This window comes from Odocoileus virginianus, chromosome 8 (assembly GCF_023699985.2).
Source record: "Odocoileus virginianus isolate 20LAN1187 ecotype Illinois chromosome 8, Ovbor_1.2, whole genome shotgun sequence".
NCBI classification, from domain to species: Eukaryota; Metazoa; Chordata; class Mammalia; order Artiodactyla; family Cervidae; genus Odocoileus; species Odocoileus virginianus.
In genome coordinates, this window is record NC_069681.1 from 52,948,541 (window position 1) to 52,965,754 (window position 17,214).

The 17,214-nt window shown below is 35.9% G+C and overlaps 1 protein-coding gene across 1 annotated transcript in view; it reads right to left on the reverse strand.

Annotated features, from left to right (window-relative positions):
- Nucleotides 1–518: 518 nt before the first annotated feature.
- NDFIP2 (Nedd4 family interacting protein 2) overlaps nt 519–17,214 on the reverse strand; it is a 71,810-nt gene continuing 55,114 nt past the window's right edge. The window contains exons 5-8 of the mRNA XM_020881010.2: nt 13,598–13,722; nt 8,620–8,686; nt 5,836–5,941; nt 519–3,785 (exon numbers count right to left, since the gene is read on the reverse strand). Coding sequence (XP_020736669.2) covers nt 5,838–5,941; nt 8,620–8,686; nt 13,598–13,722 — 296 coding nt within the window. The 3' untranslated portion in view covers nt 519–3,785; nt 5,836–5,837. The remainder of the gene's footprint in view (nt 3,786–5,835; nt 5,942–8,619; nt 8,687–13,597; nt 13,723–17,214) is intronic.

Genomic DNA, 17,214 nt, shown 5'->3' on the forward strand with positions numbered 1-17,214 from the left:
CTAACTACAGGGTAGGTTGCACTTTAGGTCGTATGCCCCTGGTGGCTTAAGAGGGTTAAGTGTCTACCTGCAATGTGGGAGACCTTGGTTCAATCCCTGGGTCGGGAAGATTTCCTGGAGAAGGAAATGGTAACCCACTCCAGTACTCTTGCCTGGAAAAATCCCACAGACGGAGGAGCCTGGTAGGCTACAGTCCATGGGGTCACAGAGTCGGACACGGCTGAGCGACTTCACTTTCCTTTCCTTTCCCTAATGAGAATATACCCATAAGCAGGTCTGATCTATCGTGACCACTAATCTTTTGCAGAGTAGAAATAAACATAAGTTATTTGCATTTATTAAAATTAAACTGAAACCTATCTCCCAATATACAAATTACTCACTCTCCAACCTAATTCTATGCCAGTTGTTTTCCATGTAACGAAAGTTCAAGCATATGAACATTTTGGGAGGCCAAGGTGTTGCTAATATATTGTCAATCAAACTGATTTTCAAAAGGATGCATGACAGGTTCACAGTTCCACATTTACTGAACTTTATTAACAAGTAAAACACATATTAACATGTTCTATATATGGGAAAGGACATTCAATAATAAATGGCACATTATCATCTAACAGTTGAACTTTATCAAGAATGAAGTTTTAAAAAATAATACACATATTTCATGACTACTTGAAGAATTAACAAAAAAACAATTTAACAGCAGTTTAAACATATAAAAGCTATTTACTATTTACCATAAATGGAATCATTTCAATACAACTTCTATTAAAAACAAAAACAAAAAAAGGAAAAAAAAATATATGTACTATTTCTTCTACAGGCCTAACAGGTGTCTAGGCAAGGCTGTGACAACAGTAATTGACTCCTGCCCTAATACTGCAGTTCCGTCTCTCAAGGCAGTAGGTTTAGGCAGTCACTTCTCAATACAGTGGAGAGTTATATACAGGGTGATCATACAAATTCTCCTCCAAATTAGGACACTTATGAGAGAGGAGGCACAATTTAAGCTCAGGAAATAGTAATAACCAGGTCTGTTATGAGCAAACTCAGGATATATGTCACTCTAGTTAAATACAGTTACCAGATGCACTAACATTACCTTTGTGCTTTATGTGGATACACCAGTTGGAAAAAAATTGTGGTAAATTAAGAAACCCTGAATTCTTCTCCAACTAGACCTTTGGAACTCCACTTTTCCTGTCATTAGTGGTTTTCCTTGAAATATTAGTGATTATTGTCTTAACAGGTTAACATTTATGATCTTCAAAGGCATGGGATATAGCTTACAGACTCAAAATAAAATATAGACTCAAAAAGAAATTAGTATTTCTTTTCTATTAAAAAGAGATTTTCATTTTAACCAAGTATAATAGAATTTGCGTTTTAAATTCCTAAAATGTATCCTGGACACACTGTATAGAAAATGTATTTTTACTTAAATTCAGGCTTTTTTTTTTCTCAAGAAAACATAAATGGATTTTTCTGGTCATAATGAGCTTTTTCAAATATAACAGAAATAAGGTAATACATTTTTTTTTGTATTAGCTTCCAAGCTCCAGTTCACATTCATTCAAAAATTGTTCGCAGGTACCCTAACAAGGATTCTGATTTTCAATTTATTTAAGGCAGAGTGCAAAGGCGGTTAAGTGTCTCCAAAACGCAGCAGCAGCTATGCTGTCCAAGCTCACAGGAAATGAAGGGAAGTGTGTACGATATGATAAATCCAGGAGCGAATGCTGTTTTCTAAAAGAATATTCTGAGTCTCCTGACTGGATGTTGAGATTTAAGACTATCAATGAACTCTACCAATTAAAGAGGATTAAGTAACAACACACTTGAATCTTACAGGCTTGTGGAGGAAAAAATCAAAACAAAAAGTGAAGCTTTGATGTTAAGTCAATATCTACATGCATAAACCAAGTATTAAGATCACAAAAACAACAATTTAATAAATTGATATAACTTACTCTGTATCATAATGTTATTTAAAAACTATTACAAAGTATAGGTTTATAGGAAATACGCAATAAAAACTTCTAACATGAGCTCACATTTCTTATAAATAAATTCTAATTTTAATTAATTTCCAATTCAGGCAACTAAATCAAATATTTTGTTTTCTTTATCCCAGGCTATTGTTAAAGGGTACCTTTATCAATAATCAAGGGTTCAAGATACTTTAATCAATAATAAAAAGGTTATGCAGGGGAGGAGAATAAATGATGGAAACAAAAAATAGGAAGCTCAGAAAAACAAAATGGCATGTTTAATTTACCAAAGACAATGAAGTAAATGAGAAAACACAGAGAAATACAAAAAAGTTATAAAGCATAATAAATTTTATTTTTTCATAAGTGGAAAATGACCCTGAATAGTTTTAAATGTATCTTTTAGTAGCTGGTGTCTAATAATAAACAAGCAATCTATTTTAAATGTTCTATATAGTTGTATTAACTGATTTTTAAGTTTAAAAGGTAATTTTTAATGTTGGCATTCAAAAGCAAAGATATAACTGAAAAGAAGACAGATGAACCATAAAATGATTTGCAAAATGCAGTAGCTTATGAATGCAAAATAGATTCCAGTTGTAGTAATACATATTCATATACACTCTCGCAACACACTCACACTCCTATATTCCACAGACACATTTCCATAACTTGAAAACAAATATTTCATGTATCTCAATTCAGGAAATGATTTTTACAAGTTAACCTTACAATCAGAAAGCAAGAAGATATTAAAAGCACAAGTTTTTATTTGCTAAGCTAAACATCTAAAGGAAAAAAATATTACAATGATACTGAAAGATATTTTTATTGGTATTTTAAAAGGCAAAATGCAAATGAGAATATCTTATTCAGAAAATTAATTTTCAAAATGTCTTAAATGAAATAAATATAATATCTAATACAATCTCTTCCTCTAAGAATCTATAAGATGGACAATGCTAAAAACCAAGCTTCTCATTTGAGAATCCCCAAAGTTAGCACATCCCTTTAAAAAAAAAGAAAAGATTTTCTTATAAAGGAAATGTGGCATACCCACGTTTTCTAAAATTTGTCCTAAAACTATCTTTAACATCGAAATTTTCTAAATATATTAAGTCCACTTAAATTAAAATTAAGGAAAAGATACCTAGATACAATTTCTAAGAAAACAATGCAGAAAGTAATTTATGCATGGTTTGTATGGTTATTTACAGAAAGTTTCGCTAAATAATGATATAACTATCATGTTCAAAAGTCTGACAAATCCCTTCTAATAATCAGCACTGCAGGTTTCAAAAAAACTTTATATATAACAAAGAATGTTTCCTGTGAAGAGTTATTAGATAAATCTGAAAGCCAGAAACTAAAGCATCTGACATGGTTAATAACTTCATGTTTATTATACTAAATGTCAGGTCAGAAGTCAATGGCATTTACATGCTGGAAGACTGTTTATCACTCAACTCTTTCAATTATATCAAACACTGATTAATCAAATGTGACTGGACTTGACTGCTACAACTGTATGGTTTCTTTCAAGTATATGCAAATCTTTTGAATGGGCACATATGCAACTGTGCAAAACCAATGAAACATAAATATTTAAAAGAATGAACAGAAATGGCTTTTAAGCATAAACCACTCTGCCATTCAATTTTGAAGCTCTATTTTTTCTTCACTAATTTGTCTTCTGTGTTTAGTAGTCTTCTATCCTATTAAAGTTGCAGGTTTACAGATGATCTGGAAATTTCACATTGATGTAAGAAAGGAATGTCTGGTCGATGCAGTCTAGGGACAGAGAGAGAATTAGTCTTAAAATGTATTAAGTTGCAATTATCCAAATGATAGTACAATGAAAACCCATTTTATAGTATGACATCAAGAATATAACAGCCTTTTGGTAAGAATGACATGAAGTAGCACAGATCAAAATATATTCTAAAGTAACCTTCTAAAGGAGAGCATCTACAAAATATTTACATTATATTTTAAACTCCTGAAAAGGAAAACAAGATAATCACACTGAATATTCACAGAATATCATTTAAATTAGTAAAATTACAAACTCTTAAGGTCACTGTAGACAAGTTAAAGAGAAAATGTGACATCTTCAAGGGGAAGGAAGAAACCTTAATGGAAAATTTAAAATAATACTTAAATACAATCCAGAAATGCAACTGCAATCATCTTCAGCAGAATTAAGTAAATTATGTTAGCTTATATAACAGTCATATAAGCATAAAATTTAAGCAACCAAATCACAAACCATATAATTTATGTATACTTAATCATAGCAACCTTGAATCATCTTGTACTTGGAGACACATCAGGAAGTTAAGTGTTTTAGTAGACCTTTGGCTTACGCAGTTCAAATACTTGAAAAGTTCAAAACAATGACGTGTATAGTAGTTGCTTTTAAAGCACCACAGCGAGGTATGAGGTCTCTTCATTGAAGATCTACTAGCTGCACAGTAAATGCATGCCTGTACTATACACGCAGCCTCCAGAAACTTACTTGGTAACTAGTAAGACAATCTCTGCTCATTTCTTTATTTTTCCATTTATTCAAGTTGTAGCCTTCGTTGTTGACATAAACTGGTATATGTTAAGAAAACAGTAACAGAGCTATTTTCTTCGCACAATCTTTACTCCTTGATCCAGTTTTTTAAATCAGTGCATGGCACTGCTTACAACAGCCAAAACATGGAAGCAAGCTACATGTCCAGTGAAAGAGGAATGGATGAAGAAGATGTGGTACGTATACACAGTGGACTATTACTCAGCCATTAAAAAGCATGAAATAATGCCATTTGCAGCAACATGGATGGACGCAGAGATTGTCATACTGAGTGGAGTAAGTCAGAGAAGGAGAAGTAGCATATGACATCTCTTCTACAGTTGCCAGGGGGAAGGGACAGTTAAGGAGTTTGGGATGGACAGGTACACACTGCTGTATTTAAAATGGATGATCAACAAGGACCTACTGTATAACACAGGGAACTCTGCTCACTGTTAGGTAGCAGGCTGGATGGGAGGGGAGTTTGCGGGATAATGGACACGTATATGTTAGCTGTCCACCTGAAGTTATCACAACATTGTTAATCAGCTAAACCTCAACAAATCATAAAGTTAAAAAAAAAAAAAAGATCAGTGTATGGCAAATTGCTTTTCAGTCACAGATTTGGTTTTTTGTTTGTCTGTTTTAGCCTGCAGATAATTGTGTGACATTCACACTGATGCAAAATGCCCATTCTTTCTGTGTAAGTGCTTCGTCATATTCTGTTTTTCAAGCCTTTAGATTCTGAGCTGGTGGTTACTTCATGTACAACCTGTAGCCAAGCTTTAAACATAAATTTAAAGGTCTGATTTAAAGTTTTAGTTTACTAATAATGTGTTTTTTTAAAAACTAAAATGTAATGAAATTCAATTTTTTAAATGGAAGTTATCTTAAAAGTTTGTAATTTTTAAAATTTCAATACTGTTAACAGTATTCAAAATCTATTAAAAATGCTAAACTTGAGTGAACAACATGAGTACGCATTAAGCATTTAATATGCATGGGGTGAAGGGCTTCCTTGGCGGCTCAGTAGTAAAGTAATCCACCTGCCAATGCAGGAGACAAGGGTTTGATCCCTGGGTTGGGAAGATTCCCTGGAGGAGGAAATGACAACTCACTCCAGTGTTTTTATCTGGAAAATCCCACGGACAGAGGAGCCTGGAGATCTATAGTCCATAGGGTCTCAAAAGAGTCAGACACAACTTAGCAACTAAACAACAAATGCACGGGGTGAATTTGAATACAAAGGGAATAAACAGTTAATATATTAATATTTCTTACCTCTATAATAAGAAGAAATACCTTGTTCTATGAGCAGCTGCCATACTTTCAGACATGTTTCTGACTTTCAGATAATTAACAAATCCTCTGAAGAAAAGAAGCAGGCCTGAGGAGGTTGAAATATATGGATATATTATGCTCTTACAAAGAAAGGGGACATGATAAATTTAAAATAGACAATTACAAACAAGGTCCTCTTGGTCAAAGGAATTTAATGTGTAGGATTCCATTCAATCCACATTTTAAACTATAATGGTAGCTCTATTGTAAGGAAATATAATAAAATTTTACTGTACCTCCAAATTCTTTCAATTTGTTAAGCCTAGATGTATCTAAAGTAAAGCAAATCTAGTCATCAAAGTCCTAACTTACACAAAAATACACACTTATAAAAGTATTTTTTTAACAAGGAAAGCTACCTAATGTGTTTAAACTGATTCAACTCATAGAAACCCCATTTTACATGAAAGTTTTAAATCACTATAATGATTAAGCAAACTAAGACATATTTACTGATATAAAGTATTCAACAGAGAACATATGCAGTATGTGTAATTTTTAACAATTGTAGGATAAAACCAGTAATAAGCCTGTCTGGCCAGATCAGGTGCCTGTTATCTGCAAAATCTATATTTAGTGATACGTGCATTACATAAATAATCCAATTATTAGTTATTTCCAAGTAATAACAGTATATTAATTTATAATAAAAAAATTTGAGAAAAATCAAGACAGGAGACTTTGGAAGTAGGCACTCTAGTGAGTTCTTGAATGACTTAAGATATAGTTTCTATTTCAGTGTTCTCCTCTGTAAAACAGTATTTTTAAATAATAACCATTTACATCAGAAATATCTTTAGTAATTGATAAAACAAAGCCTGTGAAATGTCTCAAAGTTTCAGATGAAAAATATCAGCTAAGTGTCAAAAGCATCACCATTATTAGTGAAGTCTTTGATGTACTTAAGCATACAATTCTAAGGGAAATATTTATTAACTCTAGTAAATTTTTAACCAGGTAATAAGGGGGTGAGGTGGAGTTGGGGCAAGAAGCAGATGATACGTATTTAGGGAACTTTCCTCACCAGGAGGACAAGCCTGTCAGTTTAAACTCAAAGTCTCAAATGAAATTTGTAACCCAATTCTAAGACAATAATCGAAGCCCTAAAATAAGAAGCATGGTTACAATAAATTAGAGACAGAAGACAGAAGAGCGACACAAATAATGACTTAAAACAAGTGGTATAAATTTCACCTAAATCTGATCCCATCTGCTTCCCATATCCTCTTTTCCCTGTGTGACTCTCACTCTGAATTCTGCCCTTATGCCCTTCCAGATGCTGTTCAAAGATAATGGCATTGTGATCCAAACATAAAAGTATTATTGAAAAATGTAAACCAAAATTATTTGTGAAATCCCTTCTGTAGTCTATGAAGCTGCTGTTGCTAAGACCTATTTTGCTCTGCTCAGGCATTTTCCAAAATTAGCCAATTCCCACCTAGAAACCAATCAAGCAGCAGCTATGGTTTCTCAGCGTTCTGGGGTGTGCGCAACATTCTTCTGGGTATGTGACAGCAACATTCCCATCACGGATTAAGCTTTCACATTCCCCTAAATGCTAGATTATGGCTCTGATGAGGAACTGGGGCTGTGCCTGCATTCTACTGTGTTGCACAGCTGCCTTCATAAGACTCTTCAATCCCCTAATAATATTTTTAAGCAACTATCTCACTCAATGTGCTTAAACACCTAAAAGACATTATAAATTTTTTCACTTTTGAGTAAGAAACTCAGTCAAGCACAGAATCAGTCAGAAAACAATTAACAAGACAAAAAAAACTGGTTAAACTTTTGTCCAATCAGACTCCCCAACAAAATCACAAGAGATATACCAATAATTGGAATAATTTCACTATAATTATCAGAGGAAGAATCGAGGCTCTTTAGTGACCTTTGCTGACCACTAAGATTTTGTTTCCTGAAAAATCCTACAGACACACGGCAGGACTAAACAGAAAGGCTGGGAGAACACTGCCACCTACTGAAGCGCGGTTCTCCAGTGCAAGCGATTTGCTACAGAAACGTGGACTCCTAAACCTAAGGAGAAACAACCGTATTCTTCATGTTGGTGAATAAATCTGAAATGTGGATCACAAGTATAGTGTGATTTTAGGATTAACTTAATTATCATACATCTAAAGAGGAAAACACAAGGAAAACACAGATTGGAAATCCATAAAATGCATCAATATTAATGAACGACATGCCTGGTAAGAAGAAAACACAACAGAAGCGCTGTGATCATTTAAGCATGACCCTTCCCTTCCGCCTGACTGATGAGTGACTAATGCAGGGTGCACTTCAGAAGTGTGAAGAATGTTTCAACGATCCAAAAATAAAAGAATAGGTACAATATCCAACTAGCCTCCTCTCAACATTTCCAACGATCATTAAAAGAAAATCATGCATGTCTATTTTTCAAAATAAATGCCGAAGGCAATTATTTTTTAATCATCTTATTTTCAAGTTTTGCAGTGTTCAGTTATCATTCAACCACTGATTCTTTAAATTGACAGGCTCTGAATTTTAAATCAGAAACTAGAGTGTCATGTAAAACTATCTGGATAGCCAAGATGACATGTGTTTGGATATGAGAATTTTTCAACAGAAAATTTTTCTTTCACATAAATAACACAGTATACTTACATCTTACAATTTTAGGAAATACCAAAGTTAAACTAAATGCAAATTAGTCATAGTGAAATGCACTAAGAATAAACTTACCAAGTACAAGAAATATCCACCAAAGCCAGTATTGTCCATTGAAATATCCAGTAAAATAATCAGAAAACTATGGAATGAACATAAATATATTTACTGTATTTATGGATCTAAATTTGAAAATCATAGATTAACCTCAGTTTCAGAATGATTTAATACAAATAATCGTCAACACATAAAACAGCACAAAAAGAAAGAGAGAAAAGAAAAAAATTACACAAAATTATTTGAGAAAAAAAAACTTTGAGAAGTTTTTTATCAGCAAACAAACTTATGCAACATATTTAAGAAATAAAAATCAGTTTCAAACTGCCTGTAAGGAAGAAAGATAAGTGCTATGTAACCAAATCCAACATTTTTCTCATTAAAGAGTTCACATGTCAGTTCTTTTCTCATAATCTCTCAAAGCCACAACTACCATCTCAAACACACTACAGCAACCCGCTGCTTTAGATATTAACACCAAAAGCCACATTAGTTTAATCTTATCAGATGGGGATGTTCTGCTGACCTCTAAAAAGAAGAGCTTTTGACCTTCTGCACACCCCCTACTGTTAATCACTGCCAAGAATACTAGGCACATAAAGACCCCCAACTCATTAGAGTCTTTTTTATTTTCAAACTAGATGCTCCAGCATTCATTTCCCAACAGTGAGCTGAGAACAGCTAAATGAAGCCTGAAGTGGCATTTCAACAGTTCCTACTAGCGGCCATGGTAGACAGTGTATAAATTCTCTGTGAAATGAGAATGTGAACAGACAGATGGAAGGCAGGGTTTGATGACACTGAACACAGGTATCTTTGCCTTGATTTGACAGCAGACATGATGATTTATTATTTTTTACAAGTTTTCTTTGTAAATCTGTCTCATTTTCCTGTTTGTTTTATCTACTCTGTTTCTACCAGTCTCCAACCTGAATTTAACCAAAAATGAGTTTGTTAAAAGCATGTTTGTCCTCAGATGTATCTATTTCCAAATTTGTAAGTAATTATTTCCAACTTTTCATTAGTAATTTCCACAAAAGATTAAAAATAAAAAATCTTACAGGTTTGGTAAGAACAAAAATGCTTACAAACTGTAAAATAATGTTACTGTGTGGGAAAGCACATCCACTAAAGGGTATCTAAATGTTTCTTAAAGCTTTTAAAGTATTTTCCCAGGAAGTATTTATAATACATGAACCATGATCCAAGTTCTCAGCTTTGAGTCTGAGGAATTTCAAAGAATAGAGATTTCAAAGTACCATTATAGACACAAAGCCCATGTATTCCTACACCTTCAAAATATGTACAATGAAAGAAGAATAGGAAAACTGTGAAAATATAGCTTATAAAGTAGGACAGCTGCATTACTTTTTAATCAAATGATTAATAAGAAACAAAAGGCTTTCATATAGGTTTTAGAGATTATAAGAACAAAAGGAATAAAGAACTAAAACCATATATTTTTACCTTTCTAATTCTTAGATACCTTAAAATATATTTAATATATAATATCCCCAACAAGAGGCAACCAGAAAAGAACAATGTAATTCTTCACCAGAAGTACCGACCTGCAGCTGTTCTTTATCTGTTCCCAAGTAAAGAATATAATTATCTTCATTTTGAAGTCAAAGGGAAAAACTCACTATATAAAAAGAATAAACTAATAAGCTTCAGGGCTCATTAGTAAGTTTTCAAACGGGTTTCAAAATACTAAAAAAATCAGAGGGCTCAGTCAAGTTGTGTTTGGGTTTTTTTTAATAACTCATATTTAGTAGTCAACCACAGGCTGCAAGAAATCAAATTTTGGAAAATAAATTAACCAACAGTAAGAATTTATCTGATTTAAATTTTTGAAATAATTATGATTTTATTTTGTTAATATGACACCAGTATTTTATTGTTTACTTCCTGTCTACTTTTAAAAGGAATTGTCAGCTTTTAACAAAATATATATGCAATTTTAAACAAATAATAAAAACATTAAAAGCCCTGGAGAGAATCTTGGGCTAAACATATTTACAGTAAATGTGAGGCTCACAGCAATTCAAACACAAAAAGAAAAGCAGCAATCTGATTTATAAATTACTTATTATCTAATAAAAGGAAATGTCAGGCTTTTAGGAAAAAACCTTTCCCTCAGCACTGAACTTCAAGAAGAATTTATTGCTTGGAGCATTGTAACAGAAGTCAAAGTACAGTCAAAGTTACAGAGGCAGCACAAAATTAGGAAAATAGGCACCGAACGGAAGTCAAGCTAGATTCTAATTCACAAACTGTGGGACACTCAACAAGCTATTAGACTTTTTCTTCTGTTTCATCATCAGTAAGCATCAGTGATGACACAGGACTATTCAGTGTTTATAATGAATCACACCTGGAACACAGTAAGTGCTCACTGAATGGCAACCACTACTTTAAAACAGAAGATTCCTTAAAATCCTCTTCTTATATCAATTCTCAATATACACTACAGGTATAACATTAACCTTAATTCAGTAAAGGTATTTTAAAGGGAAACTAAACAGTCCCAGGGATTAAACTTCATGCTATTAAATTCCTTACAAAACTTTGAGAAACTCCAAAGTTTTTGAATTTAAGGTCCCATCTTATCACACTGACTGGAGTTGATGAGGAGACAATCTTAACTCCTTCACAATCTGGGGTTCCATGAGAGAATTATGGCAACCCACTCCAGTACTCTTGCCTGGAAAATCCCATGGATGGAGGAGCCTGGTGGGCTGCAGTCCATGGGGTCACAAAGAGTCGGACACGACTTCACTTTCACTTTTCACTTTCATGCACTGGAGAGGGAGGTGGCAACCCACTCCAGTGTTCTTGCCTGGAGAATCCCAGGGACGGGGGAGCTTGGTGGGCTGCCGTCTATGGGGTCGCACAGAGTCGGACACGACTGAAGTGCCGCAACAGCAGCAGCAGCATGAGAGAATTAGGGCTTCACATATTAAAGTCTAACACTGCATATGTTCTAGAATGATACTAGCAATTCAATAACCTTAGGAAAACTGAGAAAGTCAAATCATTTTCCATGTTCTGTGACTCAGACAAGAAATCCCATTTGAATAATAGTCATTAATTCTATTACTAACATAACCAGGGTTGGACTACATTATCTAGTTCCAACTCTTGAGTTTTTCCTACTAGTAACTTCCGCAGGGGCAAGGACTGTCTCTTTATCTCTGCATGCCTCATATTTATGCTTGTGGTGAGAACCTACTTTACATTTTTCAAATGAAATTAAAACAAGGAACTGCCAGGGGGCAGTTCTTACAACGGTCAGGTTTTAATCACCTTAAAAGAAGCCAGTCTGCAGGTCCCACCAAGAATCTGGGACTGTTTAATAACCACAGCCTATAATCTGGTCTGAACAGAGACATGGTGTGACAAGATTACTGAAACCCTGGGAAGTAATAAAATAAGTTTAAAAATAATGAAAAAACACATAAAATTCAGTTTTATTATTTTTGTAATGGGTGATTTTAAGATATTTAATAATGTAGGTGCATAAATGAAGTGTCTGAAGCACTGAAGCTGTCATATTAGTATGCGGTTCTACTGAAAATTTCAGGAGGACTTGACTCATTCAATTAGAAGTCATTGTTTAAATACACATGATTTGTGGAAAGTATATATTTTATTATTAATTGTATACAGCATTTAAATGTGTGGGTTACTTTTAATATGAGTAACTAATTAACAAAGCCACTTTCCTAGCTGAAGAAACCAGGGGAAAATCCTTGTAAAAAGGAGCCAAAGGGGCCTTCAAGAGGCAAAAGAAAAGAGCAGGGGGAGATTATGCCGACAGCAGTACTACCTGTGCAATGGTCACAAAGGTTTTTTTTTTGCTGAGATGGGAGAAAGAAAAGAACTTACTGTGATCTCCCTACACACCATTTTGTAAATGACATGAGGGAGGGAGACAGTGATTTCCAGGAACAACTGGAAAATGAGGAGAAAGGCTTAGATGGAACATAGGGGTCGAACCCAGGTATCCCACATTGCAGGCAGATTCTTTACCAGCTGAGCCACAAGGAAAGCCCAAGAATACTGGAGTGGGTAGCCTATCCCGTCTCCAGGGGATTCTTCCCGACCCAGGAATCAAACCGGGGTCTCCTGCATTGTAGGCAGATTCTTTACCAACTGAACTATCAGGGAAGCCCATAAAGGAAAAAAAGATGAGTTCTAATAACTACCTTAAAGGCGTGTACTTTTACTTTTGCGGGCCTCCCCAGTGGCTCAGTTGGTAAAGAATCGCCTGCAATGCAGGAGACCCAGGTTTGATCCCTAGGTCAGGAAGATCCCCTGGAGAAGGGTATTACAACCCACTCCAGTATTCTTGCCTGGAGAATCCCATGGACAGAGGTAGCTGGTGGGCTACAGTCCATGGGGTCTCAAAGAGTCAGACACAACTGAGCAACTAACACTTTTTTTACCTCTTAATGTCACCAAAAAGAAAGAAAGAGTAAAAAAATATTTACATCCGTGATAATTTCACTAGCCAACAGAAATGTTTATGTTTTAACTGAGTCCAGGCAGACCGACGCTATATCACAATAGTGCCAGCCAGGATTCACTGAGCCCATGTACTTGTGCAGTAACTGGGCAAGGTACTCAGAATATGTCCTGTTCACATCTCACGAAAATACTGAAAGGTGCCTATTATCTATTATGAAGAAACTAACACTCTGAACAATTTAAAAACTTAACAAGTCAGAACAATGATATAAAAATGATGAAATTCAAACTCAAATTTATCTGATCTCAAAGTTCTTTCCACATACTAACAAATTCTCATACAATGCAGTCAGAAAATGTTCACACCACAGAGATCACTATAATAATTAAGAAGTTAAGAATAAGTCTCAAAATAACTGAACTCATATACACAAAATACACAAAATGAACATTTATGAATCACACAGGTAATCTCACGTACTTTGATTTTAGCAATAAAAGTGGTAGAGGCTATCATGACACTCACCCTGACAATGAGGATCCATTTGATCAACGACAGGCCGAAGCCACAGATGGCACCGTACCTCCCAGCGATGGTGTTGGTGATGCAGAAGGATAAGCAAAATCCAAGCCAGTTGAAGATAAATGCCACTGGAAGCAAGAGAAATCGTTCTTTTAAAAGGCCACACACTGGAAACACATTAACAGAGACCTAATTCAGAAGACCTGAGTTTGATCCCTGGGTTGGGAAGATCCCTTGGAGAAAGGCATGGCAATGCACTCCAGTATCCTTGCCTGGAATTCCACGGACAGAGAAGCCTCGCAGGCTACAGTTCATCATGTCTCAAAGAGTAGGACATGACTGAGTGACAAATACCACTACTACTTCGTGGAATATAAATAATACTTCACTGCTCAATGGAAACAGCAGTTCTCTCTCTTTTAACTCTGTACTAAGTCTTCCTTACAGACCACAGTCTACCTTTTTCAAATGGACTTAGTTGTTTACTATCCATTAACAAATGGGTAAGCTTGGTTTCTTGTCAGTTTGGTCAACAAGAATCAATACCTTAGAGCTTATAACCCAAAACGTGAAATTGTAATTTTAGTCCAATTAAAAATTAAGTCACAATGTGGCTGCCATGCAATCCTACCCAAAAAGTCTAGTCTAAGACACCAGCCGACCAAATTGACTTTTTAAAAAAGCAGTATTAAAGATAAGCTGAATAAATTATGTATTTTAATAATAAATAAATTATACTAATGTTCCAGGACCAAATATTGTTCACAGCCTCCTCCTACCTAACAAAACCTGTGGTTCCCCTTCCCAGGAACCCACCTACCTTTAGATCCTGTATTTAAGGGGTGGCTGGACCCCATACTTAGCCCCCAAAGGTGAGTCCTGAGTAGTCTGGGAAATCACAGGAGGCCCAAATCCCCTGCCAGTGATTTTATGTTGTAAATAGGCCTTCTGAAAAACATTCTTAAAAACACAGCAAGGAGAGCGAGGATGGAATTCAGGCTCAATGACAGCTCTAAACTGATCACTGTTGAAGCTGGGCGATGGATATGCAGATGCTTTGTTTAATTTTTTAAATTGAAACACACTTGATTTACAATGTTGTGTGTGCTAATTTTAAATTTTTGGCCACATCCTAAAGCAAGTGGGATCTTAGTTCTCCAACCAGGGATCAAACCCTGCATTCCCTTGCACTGGAAGACTGAGTCTTAACCACTAGTCCACCAAGGAAATCCTACAGAGATGTTTAATATACTTTCATCCAGTTTCAGAATTTCTACAATAAAAGCTTTAAAAAAAGGAAGAAGAAGAAAAAGAAAAGGCCCTTCTTCTCCCACTGGATGTCACATTTAATCATCATACCTGAAACTGCTGCCATGATCCTGCTATCAGCTTGGGAACTAAACTATCATTCCAAGTCTGCTGGGGTGGATTGGGGCAGGGTGGGGTGGATGGGTAGATGGTGGGTGGGTGGGTCGGTGGGTTTGTGTGCACGTGTGTGTATGTGTGTGTGTGCGTGTGCTGTTTTTGTGAAGAAGAAAGCAAAGCAGAGCCACAGAACTGACACAGTCTGTGCCTGAGGTCTGCTTATCCATAGATTTCTGCTTTTATGAGACAGTCTCCTAACTATTTACAACAGCTGAGTGAGGGTTTTCTATTATTTGTAGCATAAACCATTCTGACCTAGGATTATACCCCAGGTCCCTGAGATATAATCAGAGTGCCATATTTATGTTCACGATATCAACAATATCACATAATAGTAGCAATAATAATAATAAAACTAAAGACCAACTTGAATGTAAGTCTTGTTCACAGCTCATCCTCTCACCCTAAATATCTCCAACTAAGCCCCAGGGAGAATAAAGTAAATTACCTAGAGAAATTCTGGTTTTTCAAAATTCTAAAGACATAGAGGAAATGTTTTAAGATAAGTTCAAATGAAATGGCTATTTCTTTGAAGCAATGCCCCTACTACTATCATTTCTTCCTTCCTAAAACTTTGTAGATGCAGCCTTTTTGATCATTTATGGGAAGCTATAATAGATGGTGATACAATAGCCAGAAAAATGAATTTTCAAATAAGAGACTTGTGTTTGAGTCACAACTCACTCACTGGATGTACAACCTTGGACTCACTGCTAACTTCTGTTGAGCCACAGTTCTCTGATCTTTAAGCACCGACTTCATGAGATTGATAAGAGGATTAAGTGAGAATGTTAAAAGCTTAGCACAGCACCTGGCACATGGTGGTTGCTAAACAATGTCTGCCACCATCCCTATACATACAAAACGATCTCTTCACATTACAGAGTAGGTTCCATCTTTCCTGCCAAAAACACTTCAGGGGACACTACTATAAATAAAGTGTGTGAAAGTGTGGAAGTCACTCAGTGGTGTCCAACTCTGCAACGCCATGGACTGTAGTCCACCAGGCTTCTCTGTCCATGGGATTCTCCAGGTAAGAATACTAGAGTGGGTTGCCATGTCCTCCTCCAGAGGATCCTCCCGACCCAGGGGCTGAACCTGGGCCTCCTGCACTGCAGGCAGACTCTTTACATCTGAGCCACCAGGGAAGCTACACTATATAAAGCTTGTTTATTCTCTAATTTTAGCTACCATACTGGACAACAGAGATAGAACACTTCCATTGTTCTAGAATAATCTACTGCATATAGCAGCTCTCTACCTAACTGGCTAATATTTGTGTTAACTGTGGGGAAAGCAGATAACAAAACCAGTTTTATATCTATTTAAAGAACTGTACCAAGCAGCAGCAGAGATTCCCAACTGGTTGCTACATACATGCTAATGACAAGCTGAGGTATTTCTCTCCTCAATCCTTAGGGCAGGCAGGAGAGGTCTGGGGCAGAGGACAGATACCTCCAGCCCTGAGCACCCCATCCCAGCGTGCTATGAACATTCTATCATTTTGCAAGTATCTCCTATCACAGGTATCTTCCTACATCAAAACAGGAAGCACTGACAGAGAAATCCAAAACAGCAAAATATTTCAAAAGTGTTATTTTATTTTATTTTATTTACCATTGAGCATGTATCTGTTTAGCTTTGGGGGAAAAAAGCATCTAAACACTGTCCCATTTCTTCAAAATCAGACCTACCACTATCTACTAGACATATCATTGTGCCCCAAAGAGGAACAAGATTCAAAAGGACGTAAAAGTACTTAATGAGGTGTCATGTTTTCTTTATGGTCTCCACCAGTGGTATGAATTCCTATAAACTCTGCTCATGTGATACACTTTGTTATTGACTGAACTGCACCCTCCTGGAAACTTGGAGATTAAAGTCCTAACCCCCCAGTGTGACTTACGTAGAGACAGGGCCTTTAGGGAGGCAGTTACGAGTACCTGAGGTTGTAAGGGTAAAGCCGGAATACAACAGGGCTGGCGTCCCTACAGGAAGAGGCAGAGACGGCAGGGAGTTTTCTGCGCACATGCAGAGAAGAGGCCATGTGAGGACACGGCAAGAAGACAGCCATCTGCAAGCCAGGAGGAGAACCCTCACCAGAAACCAAATTTTCTGGCTCTCTGATCTCAGACTTCTAGCTTCCAGAACCATGAGAAAATAAATTTTCATTGTTTAAGCCACCCAGTCTGTGA